Source organism: Lepidochelys kempii, chromosome 3 (assembly GCF_965140265.1).
Source record: "Lepidochelys kempii isolate rLepKem1 chromosome 3, rLepKem1.hap2, whole genome shotgun sequence".
In the NCBI taxonomy this organism is placed as follows: domain Eukaryota; kingdom Metazoa; phylum Chordata; order Testudines; family Cheloniidae; genus Lepidochelys; species Lepidochelys kempii.
Genome location: NC_133258.1, coordinates 102,185,803 through 102,200,709, shown reverse-complemented (window position 1 = coordinate 102,200,709; position 14,907 = coordinate 102,185,803). Strand labels below are relative to the sequence as shown.

The window sequence follows — 14,907 nt, the reverse complement described above, 5'->3', positions numbered from 1 at the left end:
CCACAGATCCCTCAGGACTCTGCCAGTCCTAACTTTGCCTTGCAGGTTAACCCTTGGTGCTCTTCAGTTCCTGAACACTCCAGAAGCATCTCCCTTCAGCATCTAACCTGTCACTGGACGCTCACAGAAATTACCAAGTGCGCTGGCTCTAAAGAGGCTTGATTTAACCAGGAATTCACACTCTACTTATCACAACTGCACTGCGATGTACTTACGATGAAACAGAGAAGTTTATTAACCAACAACAGAAATTTAGGTGATACTAAGCAGAGATAATACACAGACAATGGTTACAAATAAAACAAAAGTATTATCACACTTTCTAGTGACAAACTTAATGGACTTCAATCCTTGTCTAAGGCAGACTTCTCAACTACAGCCATTTCTTAGTGACACCAACCCACCATTCATGGATCCACCATTCATGGTTACAAAGAGCACTGACCTCTTTGTCCCCTCAGTGATGGATAACCAAAGCTTATTTTTGCTTCTCCTTATATTCCCCAAAGTTGGTCCTTTTCACTAGTCAGGATGAACCCCTGGGGATCAGACTCCAGTGTCTTCCTATGCTGATTTCTCATCCTCATGTTAATTTGCTCCTTCTGTTTACCTCCAACACAAAATGAACTGTCCAATGTTTCTGGCATCACAATGCTCAATTTATATCAGAAAGAGGGAGATAACTGTTCTCCCTCTTGTCTGGAAGAAAACCTGTTTCACCCTTTGGTTACAGATTTTAAAGCTTAATATCAGTAAGTATCCATAATTCCTCCTATACACAGTTAATACACAGTGTTAATGTTTCACAATGATATTAATGACCAGTGTATCACCAGCTTTCATTTGATATCTCACACGACATTCTTTACAGATAAACACTATGACAGCAATGTGTGAGGTGTAGTGAGTTTTTCAGGCCTGACAAGAGTTGCTGATGCAGTAGTGAACTGCCAATGCACCTCTGCATCACAGGCATAATGAATCTTCCCCATATGGACAACATAACAATCTCTTAAATGTTAGAAATAAAATGCAAGGGCCAAATTCAGAGGTGATTTGCTGGTGGGTGTTCCAGACCGCACAGAGAGTACACTAGATCAGTTTAGACTTCATCTGCAGTCCTGACGCCTTCCGCTCACACGCCAGTAAGTAGGGGGTAAATATGCCTGAGGAAGCATAATGGATTCAGATTAAGAGACTAATTTGTACTACCTCTGAATCTGGCCACAGGTCTCTTACTCGGGCTATCAAAGACCTCTTCACTAATAAGCTATACAAATAACAGTTAGGACTCAGTCCTGTTTCCTTTGAAGTTAATGGAAGTTTTACTCTAGGGTAGTGCTGGTTGAAAATTTTCCAGTGAAATGTTTTTCCATTTAACCAAAATTTACACATTCCTGCCAACTTTCAATTTTGATGAAGTTCTGTTTAGAGAAAAAATGGAAAAAAGTGTTTTGATAAGGCTGAAACATTGTTTCAACCTTATCAGAATGAAATGCTATGTTTTTTTGTTTTGAAAAATAAAAGACTGTTTATAAATTATAATGTAACAAAATAAGAATGATTTGATCAACCTCAAACAGTTTATTTCCAGAACTTTATTTCACCAGAAGTTTAGAAATGTTTTGGTTTTAGACCATTTCAAACAAAAACAAATTTCCAAATGTCAGAATTTCCTGCAGAACAGAGTTTCAACCAGCTCTACTAGAGTTCAGCAGAAGCAGAGTCAGCTCTCAGCTGATTATCTTGGAACTCGCTGCAGGTCTGGTAGAGTTCAGTAATGTTAGATGGAGTGCTGAGATTAGGTTATCAAGAAGAGGTACGATCCAGACTTAAAACAGGGTAAGGAAAAATAGTCTGCTTTTCCTTGGTTAAAACTCAAGAGAAATTTCAGGCCAAATTCTGTTCAGTTAAATGAGTGTAAATCCACAAGAATTTGACTAGCAAAAGTGGAGTTAGTCTGGATTTACACAGGCAGGCAAAATTTGGCTGTTAGTCTTCAGGCAAAAGACTGAAGGTGCATTCAGGTTCCATTAAGAAAAGGAGTACTTGTGGCACCTTAGAGACTAACCAATTTATTTGAGCATGAGCTTTCGTGAGCTACGGCTCACTTCATCGGATGCATACCGTGGAAACTGCAGCAGACTTTATATACACACAGAGATCATGAAACAATACCTCCTCCCACCCCACTGTCCTGCTGGTAATAGCTTATCTAAAGTGATCATCAAGTTGGGCCATTTCCAGCACAAATCCAGGTTTTCTCACCCTCCACCCCCCCACACACAAACTCACACCCCCCCCCACAAACTCACTCTCCTGCTGGTAATAGCCCCTGGGCTATTACCAGCAGGAGAGTGAGTTTGTGTGTGGGGGGGTGGAGGGTGAGAAAACCTGGATTTGTGCTGGAAATGGCCCAACTTGATGATCACTTTAGATAAGCTATTACCAGCAGGACAGTGGGGTGGGAGGAGGTATTGTTTCATGATCTCTGTGTGTATATAAAGTCTGCTGCAGTTTCCAAGGTATGCATCCGATGAAGTGAGCCATAGCTCACGAAAGCTCATGCTCAAATAAATTGGTTAGTCTCTAAGGTGCCACAAGTACTCCTTTTCTTTTTGCGAATACAGACTGACACGGCTGTTGCTCTGAAACCTGTCAGGTTCCATTGAATCAAACAGGAGTTGTACTTGCATATCTGAGCGTACAATACAGCCCAGAGCTTCAGCCTTAACTTTCAGCTCATGACACAAATTGACAGATGCTAGGAGATTGTGACTCTGATCTCTTGTATTCTCCATTGTTCCAAATGTATTTTCAAAACCTGGTTATTCACTGGAACCAACAGGAGTTAACTCCTAGATCCATTACTGGCACAGAGTGGACTGTCAGCAGTGGAAGTACTGGAAACTGCCAGCATGAAAGGATTAGTTAGAGCTGGCAACTACAACTGTGTGAAATATGTTTTTTTTGCTTCATAAAATGTTCACATCAAAAATACATGTTGGAGGAATTTCAAAGAGCCTCTGAACTTTCAGACCAGCACCAGTGGTTACCAGACCTGCTATCGGGGGATAGTAGTTAAAAGTCAAGCCAGTAGTCAAGCATTGCTGAATTCTATTTGTGATTTCTTAGTTTGCTTGCACAAGGCTAGAACTAGGGGTCCTGGGGATGCTGCCACATCCCCTGACTTGAAGTGGTTTCCTTCCATTATATGCAAGGTTTATAGTTGGGTTCAATGGCTCTCAGCACCCCCACTATACACATTATTCCAGAACCCCTGCACCAGGCACAATTAAAAATATAAGTTTTCCTTGTGACATAACAATTACTTACAGATACGAGGGCTCAATGCTGTCAACCCTGATTTCAATGGGACTGCCTTAAAAAACCCTTTTGTAATACTAACAAAACATATTTTTTCTTTTATAGACCTAATTGGTCTGCCATGGGTGTGTTTCATTTACTCAATAACGAGTCTAGCATCACTGGCTTTCATCATTGTGTTTATACCAGAGACAAAGGGATCCTCTTTAGAGCAAATATCCATGGAACTAGCTAAACAGTAAGTATCAAGTGTATTTGCATCCCCACCACACTCCCAATTAACTTGTGGCCTTTTACTGCCAGATTAATAAATAGAAAGTTACTTTGGGTTTGCTTGCAAGATCAAACTCCTTGAGGGTTCCTTCATTCACTAAAGTCAATGGCAAACCCCTCAATGGTGAAGGACCAGGCCCCAAAAGAGGATTTACAGTCTCCTACTATGAACTTCATTGTGATGAATAAGTAAACAGTAAGAGTATCTAAACTAGAGTTCAGGTTCTCCCAGTACACTCCAGCTGCTTTGTATCAGAACAAAAGAGGAAGAGTGCACTAGTGAATCTGTCCTTTAATGATGGGAAGGACCTCAAAGCTTCAGAGGTTCAGATGAGTTTTAAGCACACACAAATTCTGATCTGAAAGAACCTTCCAAATTGCTCAGGTCTGCAGATCTGTTGGGGAAATCTCACCAAAAAAGACCTACCAGGAAGTCTTGTGTATGTCCCTACTCAGTTGTGTAGTGCAAACTCCAGCATAGCAGTAGTGGAGTTAGATGGAAAATGTGCAAGTATCCTCATTCCCATGTAGCCTTCTGCCTGGCCCATTCTGACCATCCTTTATTTGATGGAGTTCCATCTGCTTCCTTCCATAATGCATAAGCAGAGAAGGTCCTATGTGATTCCATATTAACAATGAACCCCCAATGAACCATAGGGGCACAAAGTTACAGTTCTATAGTATTTATATGCTGTATCCACATTCTTTAGGTAGAAGCTTCACTGATCAGAAATTAACTGATGCCTTTTAACAGTGCGCTAATTTTTGTGTGTGTCCCCTGAAACAGGGATACACAGGACTGAGGTGTAAAACTCAGGACTTTCCTGACATGTTCGAGATGGGTTGCAACCCTACATAGGGCACAGGACTGCAAAGGACCTCCTGGGTCAGAGGCTTCATAGGGAATCCAATCATATAAGCCTGTTCACAGATTTATCAAGCTCCATTTTAAAAACTAGTTCAGTTGTTTGTCCCATTACTCCAGTTGGAAGGCTGTTTCAGGGCCTCACTCCGCTGATGGTGAGAAGCCTTTAGCTACACCAGCTGGCTGCTTTAATGAAGATCAGCTTCAAAGGAGTCCAACATCATGGAAAAAGGGGTAGAGAAATCACAGAAAAAGATAGTTGACCACTGTAATTCTTATGGGGTCATGTTACAGATGTCATAGGGTAAAATCCTGGCCCAATGGAAGTCAATGGGAATTTTGCTATTGTCTTTATTGGTGAAATCCTGGTCCCATAGGATTCTTTTGGCTAATCAAACCAACCATTATCTGAATTTGAGTAGACTATTGCTATCCCATCTCTGTTGCTGCTCTATGCCCCTTCACTAGGTACTACTAATTTGAAGGACAGGATATAACAAGTTCCATTGGCTGGATGTTGAAATGAGAAAAATTCTTATAAGAAATAAGACATTTTTGACAGTGAGGGTAATTAGCTATTGGAGAAACTTATCAAGAGAGATTCTTTATGACTTGGAGTCTTTAAATCAAGACGAGCTTGGCTGTTCTCATTGGTGGCAGATGAAAGAACAAGGAGTAACGATCTCAAATTGCAGTGGGGGATATTAGGAAACACTATTTCACTAGGATGGTGGTGAAGCACTGGAATGGGTTACCTAGGGAGGTGGTGGAATCTCCATCCTTAGAGGTTTTGAAGGCCCCGCTTGACAAAGCCCTGGCTGGGATGATTTAGTTGGGAGTGGTCCTGCTTTGAGCAGGGGGTTGGACTAGATGACCTCCTGAGCTCTCTTTCAACCCTAATCTTCTATGATTCTATGGATGTCTTTCTAAAGATACTCTGTAGTTCAACCAGAAGTGATTTGGCTTGAAAATGTTCACTTATATAGAGGAAAGAATAATTCCCTCCACTGTAGGAATTCATAGGTGAAATTCTGTTGCCAGACTAGATGATCATAGTGACCCCTTCTGACCTTAAAAATCAATGAATTCTTTGAGAATACAATAAGGTAGTTGCTGACTACCAGTCTGAGGAATACATATTTATTGGACAAGATTTAAGGACTCAGTCTCCTTTGCTCTCACCATTCTCCTCTATCATTAAACAAACTGCAGAAAGAGAAAGAATCATTGCAAAGATCAAAGCTAGCAACATCCAAGTGTCTGTTACACATGGCATAACAAAGTATTTTCCTTTCTCCATCTAATTCCAATTTAAAAAGAAAAAAAAAAGGTAAGCCAAAACTGCCACCTAGTGGAGAAGTAGGGTAACATGCTCCCACAGTTCATGGGACCATGTCTTTCTCTTCAAAGCTCCAAAGATGTCTATGTTTCTGAATAAATAGTAAAGTAGCTAAAATACTTACACAGACAGAAATTAAGCTGTAGGAAACCTGTGTCAAAACTAAAGCTGTCTGAGTGATATCCCAACAGTCTAGTCAATGCATTTGACTACATTACTCAGCAAATAAGAAAAGGAGGACTTGTGGCACCTTAGAGACTAACCAATTTATTTGAGCATAAGCCTTCGTGAGCTACAGCTCGCTTCATCGGATGCATTCAGTGGAAAATACACAAAGTAAAACTATTTCCCCATGTTTATTCCCACCCCCCACTGTTCCTCAAACTTCTTGTCAACTGCTGGAAAAGGCCCACCTTGATTATCACTACAAAAGGTTCAAGCCTCTGCCCCCCGCTCTCCTGCTGGTAAGAGCTCACCTTACCTGACCACTCTCCTTACAGTGTGTGTACGGTAACACCCATTGTGTCATGTCCTCTGTGTATATAAATCTCCCCACTGTATTTTCCACTGCATGCATCCGATGAAGTGAGCTGTAGCTCACGAAAGCTTATGCTCAAATAAATTGGTTAGTCTCTAAGGTGCCACAAGTCCTCCTTTTCTTTTTGCAAATACAGACTAACACGGCTGCTACTCTGAAACTCAGCAAATAATGTTTTATGTGATAAGCTGTAAAAACTGTTTATTGACTAAATCTACTCAACAAATCCTTGCAGCAGTTGTTGAATGTATTACTAGCGAATGATTGTGCATTATGTGACCAGCTGTAATCAAAACTTATTTCTGTGTCACTGAACTAGCCAAAGAGGTAGAAATATTTACAAGGGAAGAACAAACTTTGACCATTTGATTGAATGCTAAATGTTTCTTCTCTTTCAGGAAGTATACAAAGAGCTCCATTTGTTGGATGGGCCAACGTAGAGAGAAACTAGTGCCAACAGAACTTCCCAAGAGAGATCATCATGAGCCGTTCTACTAGACTGGAGAAGGATATTTGTCCAAGGGCAACCAAGACAGTTTCTACAATATTGACACTACTACACAACACTTAGTCTGTATTCCATTCTTTAGTAGCTTTATATTGCCACTGAAAGAAAAACATTTAAGATTTTTGTAGTTTAAAGTTTATTAAAAGGGTTAAAATAAGTAAAGCCAACATTCCTCACCTCCAAATTAACCCAGCTCTGAAATATGGTAGGTGAATGGGTATTGAAATAAAACAATTACAATATTTAACATAGGGATAGCCACATTGCTAACTTCTTCAACTTGTGGGGACCCAGATCACTTTGTGTTGCAGCACAGGTCACATTAGACTGGAATATATAAAAGGAAGAATCTGTGCAGTGCAGTTAGCAGTTAGCAGCTTTATTACTGTATTCACATCTGGCCATGCTAGAAGTCTGCATGACTCTCTCAGCACTCTTGGCCCCAACATACACAAGGTCTTGTGTGAAACTTGGATTGGATTTCATTGTCTACTTTAGTTATTCCAGAGTCAGGAACATGAAAGTGATCTTCCCCAAACAATCACCACTCGCCCTTCATTAGGCACTAGTTGGCTCATGGTCCATTGCTTTGCTGAGTAATAAGCTTCATTAACTTTTAAAACAGCAGCAATAGCAATTAAAGCTATGTTGTTGAACTTCTAGACTTGAGATGCTATCTGGACTGGTACCTGCTAAAGGAGTACTTGGAAAAAGCAAATCAGCGGAACACAAATTGCCATTTTCCAGTGCCCTCTTACATGCTGAGACACATAGGATTTCAGTCTGTATTCAGTGGTGATCATAATTAACTGACTGTACTGCTTAGAAATGTCAGGCTGTAGCTGTCACCAAATGCAGTCTCCAGTACTCAACAAAAGTAAATGGAGTGGACATGGTGGTTACCCTGGACAGCTCAAGTGGAGAGACTTCTACTCTCTTTGCCTAGAAGGTCATGAATGTTCTTGTAGAGTGAGCTCTTAGAAGACAAATAAGTCACCCAAACAGATGGGTATCAAGTCTTTTTTTTTTAGGGAAATCCTGATGGCTCACTGCAACCATACAGTGGAATCTCTTCTCCTCATGACCAGGATTTAGTCAAGGAATCAGAAATGATCCCTTCAGTTGATATTTTAATGCAACTTTGGGCAAGAAATCTGGCACTGCTTTAACTACTCTCATCTCGTTGAAAAAACAGATTTTTTTGCACAAGAGGAACTGTAATTTTCCGACCCATCTGGCCAAAGCTATAGGCCTACTCAGGCTATAGGTTCTAAGGCAATTAAGCTTTCCATTAAGGATTCAAGAAGTGCATATATTAAAGAATTGAATACAAAGTTCAAATCCCATAGAAAAGCTAGAGAAGAGTCAAAGATACAATTTACTAGCAGCTATTAGGAATTTAGCTACCTCGGGACGTGAGCCTACTGATCAAGCTTCACCTTATCCTACATGCTGTGGAGGGCTACAGCCTGATCTCTCAGAGAACTGACATCAAAACCCTACCCAATCTTTTTGTACAGGAAGTATCAGTTGAAGTCCATCCTCCTGCCAACACTGGAGTTTTAATACCATGATATTTTCCAGAGCTTTCCTTGTTTTAAAGGACACAGGCCCTGGAGCTTCCAGCAAATCCCTTAGATCGTTGCTCCAGAGACTGGTAAGATCTCATGGCTGGCCATCTTTTCCTGACACTGCTGTCGTCAATATTCACATTACCGTGCGTGTCAGTTTTGGGCTGCATTCTGATCAATCAGACAGATCAAGAATTTTGCCTGAGTCATCTGCAGTTTCCCTTTTTGACTAGAGCTATAGTCACTGCTGAGAACAGAGGTATTGCTGTGCTCTCTGAGTGGGGCAGAGCTCCAGTGCAGGTACAGCACAACAGGGTGAACCCATCCCTTCTATTGAGCTCAGCAGCAGTTCCTCAGACTCCCCCTTTCCCTCCAATAGCACTACAGTGCAGGAAGGAGGAGTTAATAGAGGTAGGAGCCTCACCTGCAGGCTGGAGCCAGAAGGCAGCTGTTGGAGCCTAGAGGGGAGGAATTGTGGGGCAGCTGGAGTTTGGCAGTGAGACGCTAAGAAGTGGGGGGGCTAGAGAAGAGTGGAATCCAGGAGAGCAGGATGTGAGCGCACACATACATTTTCTATGCATTTCAGTTTGAATTTCCAACCTGCCATTGTTATACACACTTTGAAGATGGCAAGGGGGTGTGCAAAAGCCAGAAAGCAGGCCAAAACCCATAATTTATTCACCTTTTGAAAGTCTCAGGAAATTTTTGGTTCAGACTCACGATTTTCAAACTCTTAGGGTTGGCCATACTGTAAGTCAGCCTGAATTTTCCTTCCCTTAAGGCAGTATAGGCCGGTTAATCATTTAAAAATACTAGTGTCCTTCCTTCCCTGTATTAAATTCTCCACTTTGGACTATTGAAATAGAAGAATATTAAAGTTTATAGTGTACTGTTTATGCCATGTTTATTTTGTGTTTCTCACCACTTGGATAATAAAGAATCTACGCTGTTATGTTTTATGTTTTGTTTGTGTGTTAAACACACACCAGACCGAAAAGCAAAGAGACAGGTTCATTTTCTCAGACATTAGCAAAATATTGTGTTAGGGCTGCAAACGCTGCAGTGTTAAAAAAATACAGTGACATTAAACAAAGTCACAGAATATTCCTGTTGCTCCTAGACATTTGCACAAATGTACTTTTAGAAAAGAAGGTTTGGGGCACATGTAATGCAACAGTGTTCTATTCTTTATATGAGGCTGTTCTCTGGGCTTCCACGTGCAACTGCTTTTCTCATTTTTATCTTTTTGGAACTGGAGGAGAGTGACTCCCCAATCAGCAGACCCTCCTCATGGCTCAGGATTGGGTAGCAGGCTCTCATTACCTGGAACCCCCTGCCAAACACCACTCCAGCCCTACTTCTTCTCATGACTCAGCTCTCTAGCCAGGTCACTTATAGTCCCTCCCCTTCCAGGGGTAACAGGAAGTCCTACCAATAAATTATTCCGTGACCTTGTATTAGGTCTTCAGCCCCTGACTCTGGTCTCTGTCATCCTTACACTCCTTGTCTCACAGCCTCAGACCATCTCTACCTTCCCATGTTCCCTGGCCACTCTAGGTTCACCCTTTTTTCAAGGAAGGGTGTCTACTCTAGAATTCCCGACAAATTCCAACTAACACCATGAACTTAAACTGCTTCTATCCACCTTAGGCTCAATTTTTCATCCCTCTTAAATTACCCTTAGGCGCCATTCCTTAGCTGAACATGGAGTCCCAAGACTACCTCTCTTAGACTCTAACTCCTATTTCCAGGCCCACCACAGAAGCTACTTCCCTCCTACAGCTTTCTCCCAGTTATCCTGCTACCTAACTTCTATCAGACTTAGTTCAAAGAGAGGGAACTCTCAAACTTCTAGGTGCGTTCCCCCCAGTCTCTCTCTCTGTCAGCCTTCCTTTCCCAGCTGTCCAATAATTGCAATCAAGCCACCAGTCAGGATCAGCAGGAGAATAGTTACTGTATCACAGGTGCAGCTGAGCTGACTCCCTGTCCCCCTTAAAGGGCCAGCTAGCCTTTGACAGACACTGATCCTGCACCGAGCTCTACCCAGACAGACCTCTAAGCCCTTTTCATGGTTACACTTGTAGAGAATTATCAGTATTGTATTCCAGTCAGGCAGCTTTGGACAAATTATTTTTTCCCCCAAGTCATCCACTTCAGTCCTTCAATCATTCTTGTTACTTGATAGATGATTTGCTGCCAATTTGTCAACATTTTTTCCATTACTAAGAAGTGCCCAGGAATGAATGCAGCATTCTAGAGTTGGTATATTCTTAGCAATAGCATTTGGCAGGAGACTGTCAGCTTCCTGATTTGTGCCTCTATAGCTTCACGATGCCTCTAAGCAGGTAGTCTGAAGCTGTATTGGTTTATTATTAGCACCATACTACATTCTTTCTACAGGTCTCATGTAATTTACTTTCCACTATCAACCACTTGGTCCTTTGCAGTATTACCATTTTCTAAATAGATGTCTGCCACTGAATATTGGTGTTATATCCTGCAAGTGTTCCCACAAAAAAAAGACAATTGGCTGAGGAAATCCTATGGCAGTTACCTCCCAACCCATTCTCATGAAGGACTGGACACGTTTGTGCTCCAGCTCTCACCTCACATTCCCCATTGACCGGGCACCTGGCAAAATAAATAAATAAAAACTCTGGGTGCAGGCACAAGCCACCATTAACTTTGCTGCAGCCATCTAACCGGACATCCAACATCTCCAACATGAGATAATGTAGACTGTGGTGTTCCTTTTTTTGGGCAAAGCTCTATGCAGCCCCATCCCCCTGGAGCTCCAGTAGGGGGATTTACACAAGATCACAGTGAATGATGTATGATGGCACAGAACTGGCATTTCCATCTCCATGGTCCACCTAAGTAGGGTCCCCTTTGGGATGGAAGTGGAGGGGAAGATAAGGATCTATACATCTAATCACAGGGGCCTTTTGTATTATTTCTGTCTTAACACAACTTCCTAATTTGCAATTATCAGGAAGTTTAACTATCACACATTTTGTCCCCTCTTCCAGATTTTTAATAAAGATATTAAATAAAATGAACACGGATCACTACAGCAGCCCACCATATGCCTTCTCCCATCTTGGTACATTGTTATGTTTCTTTATCCTTCATTCAAACTCCATCAGGCAGCTTTCACTTCAAGTAACTACTAATATCCAAGACAGTATTCTTCCTCAAATAAATTTTAATGAAAATCCAGAAATATTTCACTGACTGCACCCACTTGTTTTATGATTGGATACAAAAGCAGCAAACAAAGCCACCTCTTGCAGTTGTGTACCTCAAACTCTCCTTCAGCAGTTAAGGACTGAAGGATCACAACCCAGATTTTATACCATGATTTTGTTCTTTAGAAACTCATCATATTTACTGCTCATTGTCCTGTTACCTAAAGCAGCATGAATTCAGAATTGCTGCATTCCTCGCACACACTGAACCTGAAAGTGAATTATGCAGCTCCTCCAAACTAGCACCACTAAAAACTTTATACCATCATGCATTTCTTTAAATGACACATTTTACATAAACTGTTTTAGAAATTATAGAGTTAAAAATTGTCCCTATAAGTTATTTTTCAGAAATGAACTATTGGTTCAGTGATCAGGGAAAAAGCCTGGGACAGGGGAGTCCTGGGTTCATATCCTTCTTCTGCCACATTTTCTCTGTATGACCCTGGGCAAGTCACTTAAGGGTAGATTCACAACGTGGGCCAACACCTAAGTCCTAGGTCTTCTGCCATCTTACAGAATTCACAGCCCCAAGGTAGGCATCCAGCCTCCCTATACATTGTAGAGTCCAGTGCCTAAGAAGGAGAGGCTCAGAATCCAGCAAGATGTCTAACCTAGCCAGCACTGAAATGCAGAGGAAAGGGGTGGAGCTGAGGGCCCTGAGCCACAAAGGTACCTCAGCACTAACTCTGATTGAGGTAGGCCTTAAGTGCCTGAGTGACAGGTTGGAGGTAGGAACCTATTTCCACTTGGGATTTGGCCTCCTCACCCCATTATAGCCAATATCCCAGTGGTTACAGTATTTACCGGCTCTGCTATAGAGGAGGAACTTGAACCCAGGCCTACCTGATTCCAGGCGAGTGTGCTGACCACATTATGAGGAATTCTGATGTGGGTATCTCTCACTCTCTTCTGGTGAAGCAACAAAACACAAATGGCTAATTTTATAGCCCAGTGGTTAGGGTACTCACATGGGCTGTGGGAGAGTTGGGTTCAAGTTCCTTCTCCAATAGTTAACTATTTATACCAATCTTCAACAGGAGAGACTGAGAGAAATCCATCCCATATACTCAGAAGCTGGTAGTTTGGGCACTCACATAAGATTTGGGTGACCTGGATTCAAGTCTTTGCTCCAAATCAGGCAGAGTGGGGATTCAAATCTGGGTCTCCCCTCACTCCAGGTAAGTATCCAATGACTAGGCTATTGGGTACTTGGGAAGGGACACACAAATTCCCAACCTGCTCAGTCCCAGCTCTTTTGTGGGGGCTAGTAATGCTCTGAGTACGCCTACCTGATAGGCCCCACAGGTGATGTGGGTAAAAAACCTCATTTGAAAATTCTGCTGAGGCTTAGGTGTGGTTGCTCCCGGCAGCTCATTAGGTGGTGGGGAGAGGTGTGTGTGTGGCAGCAAGACAGCTCTGTACATTCCTGCTGGCATATATGGGGACTTGAGCCCCTACAGAGTTAGGTGGCAGCTCAGCAGTGGTTTTGTGAATGTCAGTGGCACTTAAATGTTAGACTTAGGTGCCTAAGGAGGCAGTTACATGCACAAGTCCCTTTATTTGTAAAATGTGGACAACAGCACTTCTCTGGCTCACAGGGGTGTTGTGAAGATAAATAAGAATTGTGAGGCACTCAAATGCTATGGTGTTGGGGACCAGGTAAGTACTTTAGACAGATACAGAGCTGCTTAATTTCTTAATATGATAAATGCAATATAAATACTTAAGACAGATACATAATTTTATTAGGCACATTGACTTAACAGTAACGAACAAGATTGGCTACCACATTTGCTTCCCCCTTCCTCCCTCATCTTGTTACCGCCATTGTTCTCCATGATTTTTCAAATAACTCCCAGTGGTTCAGGACACTCTAGAATCATAAGATATTATACAAACATGCCCATTTGTATTAGCAAGTATTCCTTTAACTTCCTTTTAATCAACATCTGTACAGACATATTTCTCTTGTCATTTGCTTAAAGATACATTTTAAAAAACATTTCTGTGATTTTAGACTCAGTTTAGTTCCCCACATTTATTGAAGGCCAGACATGCTCTCTCTATCCTCACACACACCTTCCTTGATACAACTGTAAAAACTATTATTTCACTTAATGTTTTGGCCACCAGTAATTCATTCTGCCTTTTGACAGTTGAATATTCTTTTCCTCTACCAACCTTGACTGTATATTTACTATTTGTTTCCCTTACTCTACCATTTCCACATGAAGACACAGTGGCTGTTCCCAACTCCTTCCATTTCTTCCCCACATGCAGGATAAAGGGTAGGCTGCTGGGCGTTAGCTAGGACTTCCTTAGGGTGCTCTATTTTTGTTTCACATTTACGGATTTCATGTCCTATGGAAGTTCACAGTATATATTTTTTTATGATTCAAGTTAAGGTTGTACACCACCTGTGGCACCAAATATGCACTTTGTGTTAATTTCTGAAGGTTCAGACAGGGGGAAATAGACCATATATACATTTATACATATTTATTGTAATTTTTAAAAGTAACATTTTCATTTACTTTAAGTATTCACCCCTCCTGTGTTCTACATGTGCATGTATTAAGAGGACTAATACTGGCTTTCAAGTCCAAAATTAATACCAATGAAATTACATGCCAGAACCAAGCTTTGTTGCTTGTTGGCAGTTCTTGTCAGGATAATACTATTATACAGTACCAATATGACACAAGACTTGGTTAGTCCTTCAGAAATAGCCTAGGACTGGCTTAGCATGGTAATTACATTGCTTCGCTTCATCTCCAAGAAGATGATCTTTCCTTCATGGTCAGGCACCAGGAACAAGCCCATGCGATGGCTCCTTTTTCACATCCACCCAGTAGACAAGGGCTCCTTGTTTTTTCTACCGAGGCTTCTTCGAATGTAAGCTTTTTCCGTCACCAAAAGATGAAAGCTCATCGGCCATTATGCTTAGAAGCATATTCTCTTCAACACAACAGCAAGAAAACTGTTAAAATCTGGCATTTAGTTGAGAACTAAGAGTATAACAAACCAAATTCTACCCTCTGATACACGTACGCAACTACCACTGATTTCAGTCTAGCCCTCTGCATATTACTTTAGACACACACACACTACAAGTAGGAACAAAAGTATCAGCAAAAGACTACACTTACATGGTTTCCAAATTAATCTGCAACTGTACAATTTTAATTGCAATAGAAAAAGGGGAAAGGAATATAACAACAGGTATTAAGAGAGA

The 14,907-nt window shown here is 41.4% G+C and overlaps 1 protein-coding gene across 1 annotated transcript in view; it reads left to right on the top strand.

Annotated features, from left to right (window-relative positions):
* Positions 1-9,373, top strand: part of SLC2A12 (solute carrier family 2 member 12) — a 43,247-nt gene extending 33,874 nt beyond the window's left edge. The window contains exons 4-5 of the mRNA XM_073337352.1: positions 3,433-3,565; positions 6,741-9,373. Coding sequence (XP_073193453.1) covers positions 3,433-3,565; positions 6,741-6,840 — 233 coding nt within the window. The 3' untranslated portion in view covers positions 6,841-9,373. The remainder of the gene's footprint in view (positions 1-3,432; positions 3,566-6,740) is intronic.
* The last annotated feature ends 5,534 nt before the right edge of the window (positions 9,374-14,907 follow it).